The following is a 19,372-nucleotide window of genomic DNA, read 5'->3' on the forward strand; positions in this document are numbered from 1 at the left end:
TCTATCCACTGTCACCTCCTTGAAACATGCTCTCTCACCATTGACAGAGCGCTTCTGTCATCTCAACTTCTCAACCTCAGCTGCCATCTATTCCAGTAACATTGGTGCCCTTGAAATAATCTCACCTTGGTCCTCTGAATCCCTCCACAATCAGCCCCAACACCAACATCACCAGGCACACCAACATCACCAACAACAACACCAACCTTCTCCGCAATCACCTGATGCTGCACAGGACACAGGGCATCAGCACCCGACAACATTGCTGCCCGGGAGGCCAGCGATGGCAACACCATGGCCAGATTTACTTCACTTGACGCTGCACACCCTGGCTGCCACATGATGCGCCAGGCTGACACCACCCAACATCAGCACCATAAAGCATCCCTACAATGTCCAAGCCATTCCTTTCACACTCATCACAATTGGTTGGGGGGCGGAAGTTTTGTCTCAACATTCACTGGAACTCACTAATTCACTAAAACACTTCCAAAGGTGAGCACAGATCTGTCCAATAAGGTAAAGTGTTGAAAATATAGATTTCAATGTTTGACAACACATTAACAGAAACGTCACATGAACATTGGCTAAACCACCCTTGCCTACCCTTGTGGGTTGTTAGTTTGTATGCTTGCAGTAGGTTGAGGGTGAGGGTGAGGGGTGGCTACTGAGATGGGGAAGTGATAATGTGAGATGGGGAAGTGATAATGTAGATAGAGAGGGATGGGTGGAGGTGCAAGGTAAGTTGGTGTGAGTAAGGATGTGCAGGAGTAGGGTAGGGAAGGCAGAGTGATGAGGATTTGAGGAGAGGCACAGCAGGATCAGGTTGAGTTTGGCTTTGCAGTAACGTTTTGTGATCTACTGAGATCATTGAAAGGTTTGCGTCACTGCAGCCTAGTCCTCCTGACGACATCCCTGCTTGTGCCCTCTTGTGCAATGTGCAACCAGGCTGCGTTGGTGTCCTGGGGAAGTGTCTTCCGCCCATGGGAAGGGAAGAGAATCTTCTTGCGTACTGTGTATGGAGGGAGTCATGGGAGAGCCTGGGTGCAGCCGTGTACTTTTGTGTAGTGCTCGTCAGTGTTTGCAGCACCTCAATGCTGTAGAATACTGACAGCAGAACTGTCAAGATCAATTTGGAGATGACCACTTTAAGGAAAACGGCTGATAACACGTCATCAAATGACGTCATCAGACCCGCTTCCTATTAATTGGCCGGGAACCTCGAATGGCTGGCTTAACAAGCCCAATCAATGAAAAATCACTTGGAGAGTGCAGGCTGCAGTAGGCAGCGGGCTGGGACCGCGACACCGACCCCGGTCGACGAAATCGCAGCCAGCGTCTTCGCTGATGAATAATCAATTTTTACATTAGCTTACATTTGTCACTATGGGTGTAGTTTAGACCTGAATGATTCAATGTGGATTTTAGACAAACAAAAATGAAAAGTTTCTATTTGCATCCAATTTTCCATGGTCAGCTTATTAGCACAGCTCCAGGTGCAGATTTGGACTAGTCAGTAAGCACACAAGTGGTGGCAATGGAAAACTGCGTGCTAGTAAAATTTCAAGGAATGAAGGCAATTAAAGGGAATAGCAGAATAGAAAGAGAGATAAAAGAGACAGAAAGAAAAAGTTAAAAAAATTAATTTAATTTTTGATTTTTAAAAAATTCTTAACAATAATTAAAATCTGAAGGAATGAGACGCCACACATTTAAAAGCAAATTTTCAGTGCCAGAGAGGTTGTTTGGTAGTAATTAAGTCTTATCACGCCTTTAAAAATTCACTTACACTTGAATGGACAACCATAACTTTTTCTGGTGTATTTAGTGGGTATCTAGTTGGTAAGCACCGCAACCTCATGCCCCTCATGGATTTCAATGCCGAATCTCTCAGCGAGATGCTGGTGTAGATGCGCAAATAGAGGTAAACGAATATGATTTGGTTGGGATTACGGAAATGTGGCTCAAGGATGGCCAAGGCTGGGAACTCAACATCCAGGGGTATTCGATATTCAGGTAAGATAGGCAAAAAGGAAAGGGAGGTGGGGTAGCATTACTGGTTAAAGAAGGGATTAACACAATTGTAAGGAAGGATATTAGCTCTGATGATGTGGAATCTGTATGGGTAGAATTGAGAAATACTAAGGGGCACAAAACGTTAGTGGAAGTGGTATATAGACCTCCAAACAGTAAGGCGGAGGCTGAGGATGGCATTAAAAGGGAAATTAAAGAAGCGTGCAATAAGGGCACAGCAGTCATCATGGGTGACTTTAATCTACATATAGATTGGGCTAACCAAATTAGTAACAATACTGTGGAGGAGGAATTCCTGGAGTGTTTACGGGATGGTTTCCTGGACCAATATGTCGAGGAACCAACCAGAGATCAGGCCATCTTAGACTGGGTATTATGTAACGAGAAAGGATTAATTAGCAATCTTGTTGTACGAGGCCCCTTGGGTCGGAGCGATCATAATATGATCGAATTCTTCATTAAGATGGAGAATGAAGTAGTTCCGACGGGCCACAGCAAAAAATCGCATAGGCCTCCTCAGAAGACCAACACGGGACACAACCAACAGAGTACCCTTTGTCGTCCAGTACTTCCCTGGAGCGGAGAAACTACGCCATGTTCTTCGCAGCCTTCAAATGTCATCGATGACGACGAACACCTCGCTAAGGCCATCCCCACGCCTCCACTACTCGCCTTCAAACAGACGCCTAACCTCAAACAGACCATCGTTCGCAGCAAATTACCCAGCTTTCAGGAGAACAGCGACCACGACACCACACAACCCTGCCACGGCAACCTCTGCAAGACATGCCAGATCATCAGCACAGATACCATCATCACACGTGAGGACACCCCCCACCAGGTACATGATACATACTCATGTGACTCGGCCAACGTTGTCTACCTCATACGTTGCAGGAAAGGATGCCCCGGAGCATGGTACATCGGCGAGACCATGCAGACACTGCGACAACGGATGAAGGATGAACGGACACCGCGCAACAATCGCCAGGCAGGAGTGTTCCCTCCCAGTCGGGGAACACTTCAGCAGTCAAGGACATTCAGCCTCCGATCTTCGGGTAAGCATTCTCCAAGGTGGCCTTCGAGACACACAACGCAAAATCGTCGAGCAGAAACTGATAGCCAAGTTCCGCACTCATGAGGACGGCCTCAACCGCGATCTTGGGTTCATGTCACGCTACATGTAACCCCACCTGACGTAGGGTTACCCAGACTTGAGTCATCGTTGGCTTGTTCTCTATACACAGATGCGGCCGGACCTGCTGTGATTTCCAGCAAAAAAAATAATGTTTTTTTGTTTTTCATACAGATCCCAGCATCTGCAACATTTGACCTCTTGTGACCCCACCTCATTGTATGTTGATGTAATGTTTTCCTGACTAACCTGTTTAGACACCATTCACACCTTTGATCGCTGTGATTATCTCTCTGCCGAGGTGTGATAAATGGCAGTTAGAAAGATTACCTGTAATCATCTGGCATTATTCTCTGACTATATAAGCTGTGTCTTTATGCATCTCTCCACTTCACCTGATGAAGGAGCAGCGCTCCGAAAGCTTGTGATTTCAAATAAAACTGTTGGACTATAACCTGGTGTTGTGTGACTTCTTACATTTGTCTACCCCAGTCCAACTCTGGCATCTCCACACAATGAAGTAGTTGACTCAGAGACTAGGGTCCTAAATTTAAATAAAGGAAACTACGATGGTCTGAGGCGCAAGTTGGGTAGGATTGATTGGGGAATGTCACTCAAAGGGTTGACGGTGGATAGGCAATGGCAAACATTCAAAGACCGAATGGATGAACTACAGAATTTGTTCATCCCAGTTTGGCATAAAAATAAAACAGAAAAGGTGACTCAACCGTGGTTAACAAGGGAAATTAGGGATAGCATAAGATCCAAGGGGCTATAAAAGGCCCCAGAGACCAGGTAAGGCCTCACAGCGTCAGCGGGAAACTCGAGCGGCAGAGCGGGGCTATAAAAGGCCCCAGAGACCAGGTAAGGCCTCACAGCGTCGGCGCGAAACTCGAGCGGCAGAGCGGGGCTATAAAAGGCCCCAGAGACCAGGTAAGGCCTCACAGCGTCGGCGGGAATCTCGAGCGGAAGAGCGGGGCTATAAAAGGCCCCAGAGACCAGGTAAGGCCTACCACTCTTGGAACTCGGAGGGAAGGAGAGAGGTAAAAAGTAATCGAAGTGTGACGTCACCAGAAAGCGGGTAAGTGATTGGTTGGTAAGTATTTCTCTCTTTTTTAAGCTTAAACTCTGTGGTTTATAGTTTCTAAGGTGCGATATTCATCATCTAGAATCGGGGCAGAGGGTATTTAAAAATAATATTAATAAATTTAATTAATTACATAGAATGGGAGATCAGGTGATGTGTTGCTGCTGCAATATGTGGGAGCTGGTGGACACCATTGATGCTCACGGTGATCACATTTGCAGTAAGTGTTGGCTGCTCGAGGAATCCCGGCTCCGTGTTGAAGAGCTGGAGTCCGAGCTTCAAACACTAAGACACATCAGGGAGGGGGAGAGTTACCTGGACTCTGTGTATCAGGAGGTAGTCACACCAATTAGATTAATTAATTCAGATGTAGTCCGTGGCCAGGGTCAGGATGGTGTGACTAGAAGTGAGGCAGGTACGGGGATCCAGGAGGTAGTGTTGGAGGAGCCGCAGCCCTTGCTCTTGTCCAACAGGTTTGAGGCTCTTACTCCGCGAGGATGGGAACAGGGACTGCGGGGAGGATGAGCAACCTGGCCACAGCACCGTGGAGCGGGGGGCCATTCAAGTGGGGGGAGTAAAAAGAAATGTTGTAGTGGTAGGGGATTGTATCGTTAGGGGGATAGATAGAATTCTTTGCAGCCGAGAGCGAGAGTCCCAAAGGCTGTGTTGCCTGCCCGGTGCCAGGGTTAAGGACATCTGCTCTGGACTGGAGAGAAACTTGGAGTGGGAGGGGGAGGATCCAGTTGCTGTGGTCCATGTTGATACCAACGACATAGATAGGACAAGGAAGGAGGTTCTGCTGAGGGAGTTTGAGCAGCTAGGGACCAAATTAAAAAGCAGAACCACAAGGGTAATAATCTCTGGATTACTACCTGAGCCACGTGCAAATTTGGCTAGGGTAAATAAAATTAGAGAGTTAAATGCGTGGCTCAAAGACTGGTGTGGGAGAAATGGGTTTTGCTTCCTGGGACACTGGGACAGGAGAGAGCTGTTCCGTTGGGACGGACTTCACTTGGCCAGTGCTGGGACTAGAATCCTGGCGAATCGAATAACTAGGGCTGTAGAGAGGGCTTTAAACTAATTAGTGGGGGGGAGGTTTTAAGAGAGCGAAAAATAAAAATGACAGCGGAGAAGGCAATAGAGCAAGGTAGCAGTGGGGGAATTAATAACCAGAGTGTGTCAGGAAGGGACAGAATGTATAATGATAAAGGTAAAGTAGTAAAAGGGGTAAAAGCAGGAATAAATTGTCAGAAAACATATTTGAAAGTTCTTTATCTGAATGCACGCAGCATTCGTAACAAAATTGATGAGTTGACGGTGCAAATAACTAAACATGGGTATGATCTGGTGGCTATTACGGAAACATGGCTGCAAGATAATCATGACTGGGAACTAAACATACAAGGGTATTTGACAATTAGGAAGGACAGACAGGAAGGAAAGGGAGGTGGGGTTGCTATGTTAATCAAGGATGGAATCACTGCAATAGTCAGAAATGATATTGGGTCAAAGGATCAGGATAGTGAAACAGTTTGGGTGGAGATAAGGAATAATAAGGGGAAAACGTCACTAGTGGGCGTAGTCTATAGGCCTCCTAACAGTTGCAACTCTGTTGGTCGGAGTATAAATCAGGAAATAGTTGGGGCTTGTAATAAGAGAACAGCTATAATCATGGGGGATTTTAACTTTCATATTGACTTGACAAGTCAAATTGGGCATGGCAGCATTGAGGAAGAGTTCATAGAGTGTATTAGGGATGGGTTCCTTGGGCAGTATGTAACTGAATGATATACCTATCAATTCATCCAATGAAAAGCGACGAGTTAAGAAAGTAACTGTAGGTTTTTATTGGCTAAATAACAGAGCCCACCCTCGTGGGTGATCGGATCCAACAAGGAGGAATACCAGCCAGTCGACCACCTTTATACCTGGGCAAGTAGGTGGAGCCATGGGCGGAGTCAGCAGTGGTCAGCCCAGGTATAACAGCGTGACAAGAGGCGACCTCGTGTAGTGATACAACAGTGTAAACAGTGATAACCATAGTGTAACGATAGTGAACGATATAAGTGGTTTACCACATTCACCCCTTGTTTAGATTTGAGTCCGGCGGGGTGAAGTGTACTACCAGTTCGGGTATGTCAGTCTGTCCGGAGGCCTCGTAAGTCTTTCTGATCGGCGCAGCAGCGGCAGCGGTGTTGCAGTCTCCGGTGTTAATGCTGGTGTCTGCGTGGTTGACGAAGGCTCGTGGGGTTCCGGCATGCCGTCTACCTGGGCTGGATTTGGGGGGGTGGTGGGGGGTAACGGTGGTGTCTCAGGGGTGCCCGAGGGTGCAAGGTCTCATAAGGAGACTGTGTCCTCCCGCCCGTCTGGGTATGCCACGTAGGCGTACTGGGGGTTGGCATGCAGGAGGACCACCCTCTCGACCAGGGGGTCCGTTTTATGGGCCCTCACATGCTTTCGCAGTAAGACGGGCCCCGGAGAAGTCAGCCAAGTTGGCAGCGTGGTTCCCGTAGTCGATTTCCTGGGGAAAACAAACATTCGTTCATGGGGGGTGGCGTTAATGGCAGTGCAAAGCAGTGACCGGATGGAATGCAGCGCTGCCGGGAGGACTTCCCGCCAGCGAGAGGTTGGGAGGCCCTTAGACTTTAAGGCTAAGAGAACGGCCTTCCAGACAGTCGCGTTCTCTCTTTCCACCTGGCCGTTCCCTCGGGGGTTGTAGCTGGTGGTCCTGCTTGCAGCGATACCTCTCGCTAATAGGAACTGGCGAAGTTCCTCGCTCATGAAGGAGGAGCCCCGGTCGCTATGTATATAGTTCGGGAACCCGAACAAGGCGAAGAGGTCGTTCAGGCATTTGATGACCGTGGTGCTGGTCATGTCTGGGCAGGGGAAGGCAAAGGGGAAACGGGAGTACTCATCAATGATGTTGAGGAAGTACACATTACGGTCAGAGGACGGGAGGGGCCCCTTAAAATCGATGCTCAAGCGCTCGAAGGGGCGGGTGGCCTTGATCAGGCTTGCTCTGTCCGGCCTAAAGAAATGCGGTTTGCATTCGGCACAGGTTTGGCAGTTCCTGGTCATGGTCCTGACCTCCTCGATGGAGTATGGCAGGTTGCGGGCCTTAATGAAGTGGTAAAGTCTGGTGACCCCGGGGTGGCAGAGGTCGTTGTGGAGGGTCTGCAGTCTATCAGTTTGCACGTTGGCGCATGTACTTCGTGATAGAGCATCTGGGGGTTCGTTCAGTTTACCAGGCCGGTACAAGATATCATAATCATAGGTGGAGAGCTCGATTCTCCACCTCAAGATCCTGTCGTTCTTGATTTTGCCCCTCAGCTTGTTATTAAACATAAAAGCGACCGAACGCTGGTCGGTGAGGAGGGTAAATCGTTTGCCTGCCAGGTAATCCCTCCAGCGTCGTACAGCCTCCACGATCGCCTGGGCCTCCTTCTCGACCGAAGAGTGTCGGATCTCAGGGCCCTGGAGGGTCCTTGAGAAGAAGGCCACCGGTCTCCCCTCCTGGTTGAGGGTTGCGGCTAGGGCGAAGTCGGATGCATCGCTCTCCACTTGGAAAGGGATAGACTCATCCACCGCGTGCATTGTGGCCTTAGCAATGTCTCCCTTAATGAGGGAGAAGGCTGCGCACGCTTCTGCCGTCAGGGGGAAGGAGGAGGACTTCATGAGGGGTCTGGCTTTGTCCGCATAATTTGGCACCCATTGGGCATAGTAGGCGAAGAGCCCCAGGGTTCTCTTCAGCGCCTTTGGACAGTGGGGGAGGGGAAGCTCCATGAGGGGGCGCATTCTTTCGGGGTCGGGGCCGATGACTCCGTTCTCTACTACGCAGCTGAGGATGGCAAGGCGCGAGGTGTTAAACACACATTTCTCCTTATTGTAGGTGAGGTTCAGCCGTTGGGCCGTACGGAGGAATCTTTCCAGATTAACATCGTGGTCCTGCCGGTCGCGGCCGCAGATGGTGACGTTATCTAGATAGGGGAACGTGGCGTGCAGCCCGTTCTGGTCAACCATCCGGTCCATCTCCCTTTGGAAGACCGAAACCCCGTTGGTGACGCCGAAGGGAACCCTAAGGAAGTGGTAGAGGCGGCCGTTCGCCTCGAAGGCTGTATACTGGCGGTCCTCAGGGCGGATAGGGAGTTGGTGATAGGCCGACTTAAGGTCGGTGGTGGAGAATACCCGGTACTGCGCAATCTGATTGACCATATCAGATATGCGGGGAAGGGGGTATGCGTCCAGCTGGGTGTACCGGTTTATGGTTTGGCTGTAGTCGATGACTAGGCGGTTTTTATCACCGGTCTTAACGACTACGACCTGGGCACGCCAGGGGCTGTTGCTCCTCTCGATGATGCCCTCCTTCAGGAGAGGCTGCACCTCACAGCTAATAAAAGCTCTGTCCCCAGCGCTGTACCGCCTGCTCTTGGTGGCGACGGGTTTACAGTCGCGGGTGAGGTTAGCGAACAGGGAGGGGGGCGGGACCTTGAGGGTGGATAGGCTGCAGGTGGTATGCGGTGGGCGGTTTAAAGGCTGCTGTTTGTCGACTGTGAGTGGGAGGAGGGGTCCACCGTATGCCAAAGTGACACTTTGCAGGTGGGATTGGAAGTCCAGCCCTAGTAGGACAGCAGCGCAGAGCTGGGGCAGGACGAGGAGTTTAACATTTTTATACTCCGTGCCCCTAACCGACAGGGTCACAATACAGTAGCCGCTGATGTCTGTAGAATGGGACCTCGATGCCATCGAGATCCAGTTGCGCGTTGGCCGGACAGTGAGGGAGTAGTGGCTCACCGTGTCTGGATGTATGAAACTCTCCGTGCTTCCGCTGTCGAACAGGCAGGTCGTGGCGTGGCCGTTTACTTTGATGTCCATCATGGACTTGGACAGGTGATGCGGGCGAGCTTGGTCCAGTGTGACGGAGGCTAGTGTATGGCTGAGCGAGCTGCTGTAGTCTGCGGGTGAGGCGGTGGTCGGGTCTGGCGACAAGGTGGCGGTCGACTGTGGTGGACAAAATGGCGGCGCCCACGAGGTTAAATAAGATGGCTGCCCCCACAACTCACATGAGGCATTGCTGGTGTTGGTTGCCTTGATCAAAGATGGCCGCCCCCACGACTCACACGAGGGGATACTGGCATCTGTGGCCTGGATGAAAGATGGCCGCCCCCACACTTCGCATGAGGCACTGCTGGTGTCTGTGGCTCTCCCCCTGCAGGCCTTAGCGAAGTGGCCTTTCTTCTGGCAATGGGAGCAAGTCGCGTTTCTCGCAGGGCAGCGCGTCCTCGGGTGTTTCGCCTGGCCACAGAAGAAGCAGCCGGCGGCCCGATCGCGGGGGTCTGATGTTGCAGCCGGTACCGGGGGTGGCGGTCCCGATCGGTTCTGGGACGCCGACGCTGAGGTAGGTCCCGGAGGCGGCGTTGCGAGGGGTATTGCGGCCGGGGTCGGGCCGGAGTCCCAGGGTCGCGCAGTACAGTACCTGGAATACGCCTCGAGGTCCCGATGGGCCACTTCCAGGGAGCGGGCGAGGGCTGCAGCTGTGTTCAGATCGAGGTCCTTTGATTCAAGCAGTCTTTGCCGTGAGTAGTCGGACCGAAGGCCTTTCACGAAGGCATCGCGGATATTCTCTTCAGTATTTTCTGCAGCCGTTACCGCTTTAAAGTCACAGTCCCTGCCGAGTGTTTGTAGCACCCGTAAAAATTCATCTACAGACTCTCCTGGCTGTTGCGGGCGGGATCTTAGGAGGTGTCTGGCATACATAGAATTTACCGGGCTCCGGTACTGCTGTTTCAGCAGGTTGATGGCGGCCTCGTATGTAGTAAGGTCCTGTATGAGTGCGAATACTTTAGGGCTCACTTGGGCGGTCAGCACTCTTAGTTTGGATCTCTGAGGCACGCCGGATTCTCCCAGGTAGGATTCGAAACAGCTCAGCCAGTGTTTGAAGTCGAGGGCTGAGTTTGCTGCTTGTGGGTTTAGATCCAGGTATGGCGGTCGGAGGGCTCGCAGCCAGGCCGGCTGCTGTGGCTGTTGTAGCTGGGCGTCTGACTGGTCTGACGGTTCGTTAGACATTTTTAAAATTTAGCCAATAAAATTGATATACCTATCAATTCATCCAATGAAAAGCGACGAGTTAAGAAAGTAACTATAGGTTTTTATTGGCTAAATAACAGAGCCCACCCTCGTGGGTGATCGGATCCAACAAGGAGGAATACCAGCCAGTCGACCACCTTTATACCTGGGCAAGTAGGTGGAGCCATGGGCGGAGTCAGCAGTGGTCAGCCCAGGTATAACAGCGTGACAAGAGGCGACCTCGTGTAGTGATACAACAGTGTAAACAGTGATAACCATAGTGTAACGATATAACAGTGATAACCATAGTGTAACGATAGTGAACGATAAAAGTGGTTTACCACACTGAACCAACCAGGGGGCAGGCAATCTTAGATCTGGTCCTGTGTAATGAGACAGGATTAATAAAAAATGTCCTAGTAAAGGATCCCCTTGGAATGAGTGACCATAATATGGTTGAATTCCAAATTCAGTTCGAGGGTGAGAGAGTTGGATCTCAAACCAGCGTACTAAGCTTAAATAAAGGAGACTATGAAGGTATGAGAGTAGAATTGACTAAAGTGGACTGGGAAAACAGATTAAAGTGTAAGACGGTACAAGAGCAGGTACAAGATCTACATTCAAGGAGATATTTCACATCTTTCAAGATAAATATATTCCACTGAGGAAAAAGGGGAGTAAAAGAAAATACAGCCATCCGTGGCTTAGTAAAGTAATAAAGGATAGTATTCGACTGAAAACAAGGGCATATAAATTAGCCAAATCTACTGGGAGGATAGAAGATTGGGAAGCATTTAAAAGCCAGCAAACAATAATTAAAGATTAATTAAGAAAGGGAAGATAGATTATGAAAGTAAACTAGCAAAAAATATAAAAACAGATAGCAAGAATTTCTACAGCTATATAAAAAGAAAAAGGGTGGCTAAAGTGAACGTTGGTCCCCTGGAGGATGGGACCGGGAAACTAGTGGTGGGGAACATGGAGATGGCAAAGACGCTGAACAAATATTTTGTATCAGTCTTTACAGTAGAAGACACTAAAAATATCCCAACACTGGACAAACAGGGGGCAATGGGGGGGGGGAGGAGCTAAACACGATTAAAATCACTAAGGAGATGGTACTCAGTAAAATAATGGGACTTAAGGCGGATAAATTCCCCGGACCTGATGGCCTACATCCTAGGGTCTTGAGAGAAGTGGCGGTAGGGATTGTGGATGCATTGGTGATCATTTTCCAGAACTCCCTGGACTCAGGAAAGGTCCCGGCAGATTGGAAAACTGCTAATGTAACACCCTTATTTAAGAAGGGAAGTAGACAAAAAGCTGGAAACTATAGACCAGTTAGCCTAACATCTGTGGTTGGCAAAATGTTGGAGTCCATTATTAAGGAAACAGTAACAGAGCATTTGGATAAACATAATTTAATAGGACAGAGTCAGCATGGTTTTATGAAGGGGAAGTCATGTTTGACAAATTTGCTCGAATTCTTTGAGGATGTAACATACAGGGTGGATAAAGGGGAACCAGTGGATGTAGTGTATTTGGACTTCCAAAAGGCATTTGACAAGGTTCCACACAAAAGATTACTGATCAAGATAAAAAATCACGGGATTGGGGGTAATATACTGGCATGGGTGGAAGATTGGCTATCTAACAGAAAACAAAGAGTTGGGATAAATGGTTCGTTCTCGGGCTGGCAATCAGTAACTAGTGGTGTTCCGCAGGGGTCAGTGCTGGGACCCCAACTCTTTACAATCTATATTAACGATTTGGAGGAAGGGTCCGAGTGCAACATATCCAAGTTTGCTGACGATACAAAAATGGGAGGGAAAGCAGTGAGTGAGGAGGACATAAAAAACCTGCAAAAGGACATAGACAGGCTAAGTGAGTGGGCAGAGATTTGGCAGATGCTGGAAAGTGTGAGGTTATGCACTTTGGCAGAAAAAATCAAAGAGCAAGTTATTATCTAAATGGAGAGAAACTGCAAAGTGCTACAGTACAAAGGGATCTGGGGTCCTGGTGCATGAAACACAAAAAGTTAGTATGCAGGTGCAGCAGGTGATCAGGAAGGCCAATGGAATCTTGGCTTTTATTGCAAGGGGGATGGAGTCTAAAAACAGGGAAGTCTTGCTGCAGTTATACAGGGTATTGGTGAGGCCACACCTGGAATACTGTGTGCAGTTTTGGTTTCCATATTTAAGAAAAGATATACTTGCTCTCGAGGCGGTTCAGAGAAGGTTCACTCGGTTGATTCAGGAGATGAGGGGGTCGACATATGAGGAAAGGTTGAGTAGGTTGGGACTCTACTCATTGGAGTTCAGAAGAATGAGAGGCGATCTTATCGAAACATATAAGATTGTGAGGGGGCTTGATCGGGTGGATGCGGTGAGGATGTTTCCACTGATGGGTGAGACTAGAACCAGGGGGCATAATATTAGAATAAGGGGCTGCCCTTTCAAAACTGAGATGAGGAGAAACTTCTTCACTCAGAGGGTAGTAAATCTATGGAATTTGCTACCCCAGAGAGCTGTGGAAGCTGCAACATTAAATAAATTTAAAATGGAGATCGACATTTTCCTAGCAGATAAGGGAATTTGGGGTTACGGGGAGAGGGCAGGGAAGTGGACGTGAGTCTAGCTTCAGATCAGCCATGATCCTATTGAATGGCGGAGCAGGCCCGAGGGGCCGTATGGCCTACTCCTGCTCCTATTTCTTATGTTCTTATGTTCTTATGAGAGGACATATAAATTGGCCAGAAAAAGCAATAATCCTGAGGATTGGGAGCAGTTTAGGATTCAACAAAGGAGGACAAAGGGATTAATTAAGAAGGGGAAAATAGAATATGAGAGTAAGCTTGCAGGGAACATAAAAACTGACTGTAAAAGCTTTCATAGATATGTGAAGAGAAAAAGATTGGTGAAGTCAAGCGTAGGTCCCTTGCAGTCAGAATCAGGGGAATTTATAATGGGGAACAAAGAAATGGCAGACCAACTAAATACATATTTTGGTTCTGTCTTCACAAAGGAGGACACAAATAACCTCCCAGAGATGCCGGGGAACATAGGGTCTGATGAAAGGGTGGAACTGAAAGAAATCAGTATTTGTAGGGAAATGGTGTTAGGAAAATTGATGGGACTGAAGGCTGATAAATCCCCAAGGCCTGATAATCTACATCCTAGGGTACTTAAGGAAGTGGCCCTAGAAATAGTAGATGCATTGCTGGTCATCTTCCAGAACTCGATAGACTCTGGAACAGTACCCATGGATTGGAGGGTAGCTAATGTTACTCCACTATTCAAAAAAGGTGGTAGAGAAAAGGCGGGGAATTATAGACCGGTAAGCTTGACATCGGTAGTGGGGAAAATGCTAGAGTCCATTATAAAAGATGTAATAGCAGAGCACTTGGAAAGCAGTGACAGGATCGGACAAAGTCCACATGGATTTACAAAAGGTAAATCGTGCTTGACTAATCTACTGGAATTTTTTGAGGATGTAACTGGTAAAATAGATAAGGGAGAACCAGTGGATGTGGTGTATTTGGACTTTCAGAAAGCTTTCGATAAGGTCCCGCATAAGAGATTAGCGTGCAAAATTAAGGCACATGGGATTGGGGGCAAGGTATTGACTTGGATAGAGAACTGGTTGGCGGATAGAAAGCAAAGAGTTGGAATAAACGGGTCATTTTCCGAGTGGCAGGCAGTGACTAGTGGGGTACCGCAAGGATCAGTCCTAGGACCCCAGCTGTTCACAATATATATTAATGATGATCTGGAGGAGGGAATTGGATGTAATATCTCCAAATTTGCAGACGACACAAAGCTGGGTGGGAGGGTATGCTGTGAGGAGGATGTCGTGAAACTCCAGTACGATTTGGACAGGTTGGGTGATTGGGCAGAAACATGACAAATGCACTATAATATGGATAAATGTGAGGTTATCAACTTTGGTGGCAAAAACAGGAAGGCAGATTATTATTTGAATGGCAATAGATTGGGAGAAGGGGAAGTTCAAAGAGACCTGGGTGTTCTTGTGCACCAGTCGCTGAAGGTAAGCATGCAGGTGCAGCAGGTGGTTAAGAAGGCAAATGATATGTTGGCCTTCGTAGCAAGAGGGTTCGAGTACAGGAACAAGGATGTCTTGCTTCAGTTGTACAGGGCCTTGGTGAGACCGCACCTTGAGTATTGTGTGCAGTTTTGGTCGCCTTATCTGAGGAAGGACGTTCTTGCCATGGAAGGAGTGCAGCAAAGATTCACCAGGCTGATACCTGGGATGGCAGGAATGACGTATGAGGAGAGATTGTATCGATTGGGCTTACACTCACTGAAGTTTAGAAGATTGCGAGGGGATCTCATCGAAACCTATAAAATTCTGTCAGGCCTGGACAGACTAGATGCAGGAAGGATGTTTCCGATGGCAGGGGGCTCCAGAACCAGAGGTCATAGTCTAAGGATTAAGCCATTTAGGACTGAGATGAGGAGGGATTTCTTCACCCAGAGAGTGGTGAACCTGTGGAATTCTCTGCCAGAGGGTGGTGGAGGCCAGTTCATTAAATATATTCAAGAAGGAGTTGGATATATTTCTTAAGGCTAAAGGGATCAGGGGGTATGGGGAGAAAGCAGGGACAGGGTATTGGATGATCAGCCATGATCTCATTGAATGGCGGAGCAGGCTCGAGGGGCCAAATGGCCTATTCCTGCTCCTATCTTCTATGTTTCTGTGTAGCAAAGCTTGTGGAGGAGCAGGGCAAGTTGGACAGCAACTTTCTTATTTCACGGTTTTCTGCGCATGTGCGGATGGCGGATGTTGCTGTCCAATTTACTCCTTAATAAAGGTGAGCGCTGATAGTCTCACTTATTACTACCGACAAATCGGACCAATATGTTTGGAAGTAAAATGTAAATTTCTTTAACAAAACTGTAGTAAGAAATGATGAATAATATTTTTGATATTTTCAGGTGTTATCTGGTCATATGATTGGCACGGAAAACTGCAAGATGTTGCTTCTGGATTGATGAAAGCGTTCACCTAATATCAGCTCGTTAGTAGCACAAAATAAAGGCTTATAAAATAAGGATATTTTTCCTGTTAGCAATCTATAATTATTTCCAGCTAAGCAGACACAGATGACAGATGCAGTACAGCTTTAAGAAGTTGTCAGAAAAGCTGCAAGAAGTTTTGCTACCTTCCTTGGTCCAATTAGAACAACAATGTACCTCTAGGAGCAAGGAGCCAACTGACTGGAACAGGCCTCATTTGCAACATTCATTTTATATGGGATCACCCCTCATTTTCATCAAAATTGATGCCTTAGTGAGCCTGGTACACAATTGGTGCACAGGCTGCAAGCGCCAAGGCACTTCCTAGTGGCATTATTGTGTACTGTGAGCATCGGATGCTCTGTAGGCCTCCGGTGTCACTGCCTCATACTGCAGGAACCTGACAGCTGACAGCCATTATTGGTTCTAATTTTACCAAGAAGGTTAATACAGTAACTTGCAATTTTAGAACATCCCTAATTTAATGAACTGTTCAAAAAATCGCACAAACCATTTCTTCCGCTACGTTCCATCTAGTAGATCGTGCTCTGCTTTAATTCCATTAAAAAGTCCCTTTTTACGTGGACAGGTTGTTAGCCTGACTCAAAGCTCCCGACCAGGAAAACTGTCTAGATGCAATGGGGGGTATTCACATTATTGTTTCCCATTGCTCTGCCAATACATCGGGTTCCATATTGGTCTGCCAAGACATTAGGTTCATCATTATTCTACCAATGCACTGGTCCCACAAGCTCTGTCAATATATTGGGTTTCACATTATTCTGCCAATAGACTGGGTTCCATAATGTTCTATCAATACATTGGCTCCACGTTGCTCTGTCAATACACTGGGCTCCATAATGTTCTGCCAATACATTGGGTTCCACAGTGTTTCGTCAATACATTCGTTTTCACAATGCTCTGTTAATATATTGGATCCCACATGTTCTGTCAGTATATTGGATCCCACATGTTCTGTCAGTATATTGGATCCCACATGTTCTGTCAATATAGTGGATCCCACATGTTCTGTCAATATAGTGGATCCCACATGTTCTGTCAGTATATTGGATCCCACATGTTCTGTCAGTATATTGGATCCCACATGTTCTGTCAGTATATTGGATCCCACATGTTCTATCAATATATTGGATCCCACATGTTCTGACAGTATATTGGATCCCACATGTTCTATCAGTATATTGGATCCCACATGTTCTGTCAGTATATTGGATCCCACATGTTCTGTCAGTATATTGGATCCCACATGTTCTGTCAGTATATTGGATCCCACATGTTCTGTCAGTATATTGGATCCCACATGTTCTGTCAGTATATTGGATCCCACATGTTCTGTCAGTATATTGGATCCCACATGTTCTGTCAGTATATTGGATCCCACATGTTCTGTCAGTATATTGGATCCCACATGTTCTGTCAGTATATTGGATCCCACATGTTCTGTCAGTATATTGGATCCCACATGTTCTGTCAGTATATTGGATCCCACATGTTCTATCAGTATATTGGATCCCACATGTTCTGTCAGTATATTGGATCCCACATGTTCTGTCAGTATATTGGATCCCACATGTTCTGTCAGTATATTGGATCCCACATGTTCTGTCAGTATATTGGATCCCACATGTTCTGTCAGTATATTGGATCCCACATGTTCTATCAATATATTGGATCCCACATGTTCTGTCAGTATATTGGATCCCACATGTTCTGTCAGTATATTGGATCCCACATGTTCTGTCAATACATTGGCTCCACGTTGCTCTGTCAATACATTGGGCTCCACAATATTCTGCCAATACACTGGGTTCCACAGTGTTTCGTTAATACACTGGGTTTCACAATGCTCTGTTAATATATTGGATCCCACAATATTCTGTCAGCATCGCAAACTGACTTACTGAAAATATGTTTTACCTTTCTTGTTTTGTGAGGATTTCTCATTCGGGATGATTTCTTGATATCCACTTCTGTAGTATTTACACAGCCTGGCTAAAAAAAAGTATATCATAATAATTTTAAATACATATCTTAAGCTCTCTCTCTATATAAATGCACTCCTACATAGTATACTGCACAAAACAGTGTTGGAGAGTGCTGATCTCAAATCCATATAGAACACCCAAACAGTAAAACTTCCTCAAACTTTATATTAATAATCTAAGACTTCAAATATTTTTAAAATAGTTGTTCAATTATATAGTAAAAATGAAAGACACATTTGTAAAATCACTTGAGAGGCACTGAGACACATAAAACACTGTTTGGTCACAGTGTGGAACTGTACATCAAACTGTAATGATTACCATGAAACTGCCGGATTGTCATAAAGACCCATCTGACTCACTAATTGTCCTTTAGGGAAGGAAATCTGCCGTCCTTACCTGGTCTGGCCTACATGTGACTCCAGACCCACAGCAATGTGGTTGATTCTTAACTGCCCTCTGAAATGGCCGAGCAAGCCACTCAGTTGTACCAAAAAACTGCGAAAAGAAGTATCATGGACTGCAGCGGTTCAAGAAGGCAGCTCACCACCACCTTCTCAAGGGCAATTAGGGATGGGCAATAAATACTGGCCTTACCAGCGACGCCCACATCCCGTGAACGAATAAAAGAAAACTGTGGTCAGAAGAGATACAGGGTACACGTTGGGACCTCTTGTGTGTAGAATTTATCCAATGGCTTAACTGAAGTAGATAATGGACTACAAGGGTGCTATGATGTCAGGTTTGCCCAGAGAAAAATCATATCCAACAGATCCCCAATGGATGAAAAAAGTTAATGAAAATAAAAAAAGTAAAATGTACTTATAGCAAACTAAGGTGACCTCACAATGTTGTAGAAAATAACACAGCAGATTTTTTTCTTATTGCACCTAGGTGTAAAGGATTGTCCAATATAAGCCATAGAAAAAAATCAGGCAGGTGAGGATTGCATGCCTATAAGGAACCCACCTGATTTTCCATCATTAATTTAAACAGGCATGCTCCATTACGTGTGTTCGAACCACCATGCCTGATTTTCATCTACGATCTGTGCCAAGGTGATCCTTTATGTCGAAGCGTAATAAGAGGAACATCTGCCCCACCAATTCAGCTCCTCCAGATGGCAATGTGGCATCAGACCCCAACACAATGGGTTCCGTGGCTGTTATCATACTGTAACGGCAGTGGTTATTTGCTAAGTTTTGGCCTCCAGTTGATTGGTAGCGGTTAAGGGAGCATTAGATGCTCAGCATTAAATAATGAGCATGCTCTGTTTTGTGCCAGCTAATTCTGTAAAAAAATTATATGTCATAGGCTAAGGAATACATTCAAGGGAGTGCAGGTCAGAGAATCAGGGACAAATCTCGACTCAGAGATGTGCTCAACTCCCCATTGGAAGTATGGGCATGCTGAATTTACCCTACAGTGTTTTATTGCCTTTTACAATGCCGCATCACCTTGTGGAAAGACCGGCTCGCCAGTCTTGAACAACCCCCAGCGATGGAAATTTTACTTGATGAAAGCCTTCCCCCAGGAGCTAATTGCAACTGGGCAGCCTGGAAGTGCCTTAACAGACTTAGGACCGGTGTAGGTTGCTCAAAGGTGTCACTAAGCAAATGGGGAAACATAGAAACATAGAAGATAGGAGCAGGAGTAGGCCATTCGGCCCTTCGAGCCTGCTCCGCCATTCAATGTGATCATGGCTGATCATCCAATTCAGTACCCTGTCCCTGCCTTTTCCCCATATCCCTTGATCCCTTTAGCCTCAAGAAATATATCCAACTCTTTCTTGAATATATTTAATGAACTGGCCTCCACCGCCCTCTGTGGCAGAGAATTCCACAGGTTCACCACTCTCTGGGTGAAGAAATTCCTCCTCATTTCAGTCCTAAATGGCTTACCCCTTATCCTTAGATTATGACCCCTGGTTCTGGACTCCCCGGCCATCAGAAACATCCTTCCTGCATCTAGTCTGTCCAGACCTGACAGAATTTTATAGGTTTCGATGAGA

General features: G+C 46.9%; 1 protein-coding gene across 2 annotated transcripts in view; it reads right to left on the reverse strand.

The window, feature by feature from the left end:
- LOC147121012 (regulator of G protein signaling 7) overlaps nt 1-19,372 on the reverse strand; it is a 611,953-nt gene that overhangs the window by 43,351 nt on the left and 549,230 nt on the right. For both annotated transcript variants that reach the window (XM_085980288.1, XM_085980298.1), the window contains exon 10: nt 17,294-17,368. In XM_085980288.1, coding sequence (XP_085836414.1) covers nt 17,294-17,368 — 75 coding nt within the window. The remainder of the gene's footprint in view (nt 1-17,293; nt 17,369-19,372) is intronic.

Source organism: Somniosus microcephalus, chromosome 3 (assembly GCF_052327205.1).
Source record: "Somniosus microcephalus isolate GS21.2 chromosome 3, FLI_Smic_1.0, whole genome shotgun sequence".
Classification (NCBI taxonomy): Eukaryota; Metazoa; Chordata; class Chondrichthyes; order Squaliformes; family Somniosidae; genus Somniosus; species Somniosus microcephalus.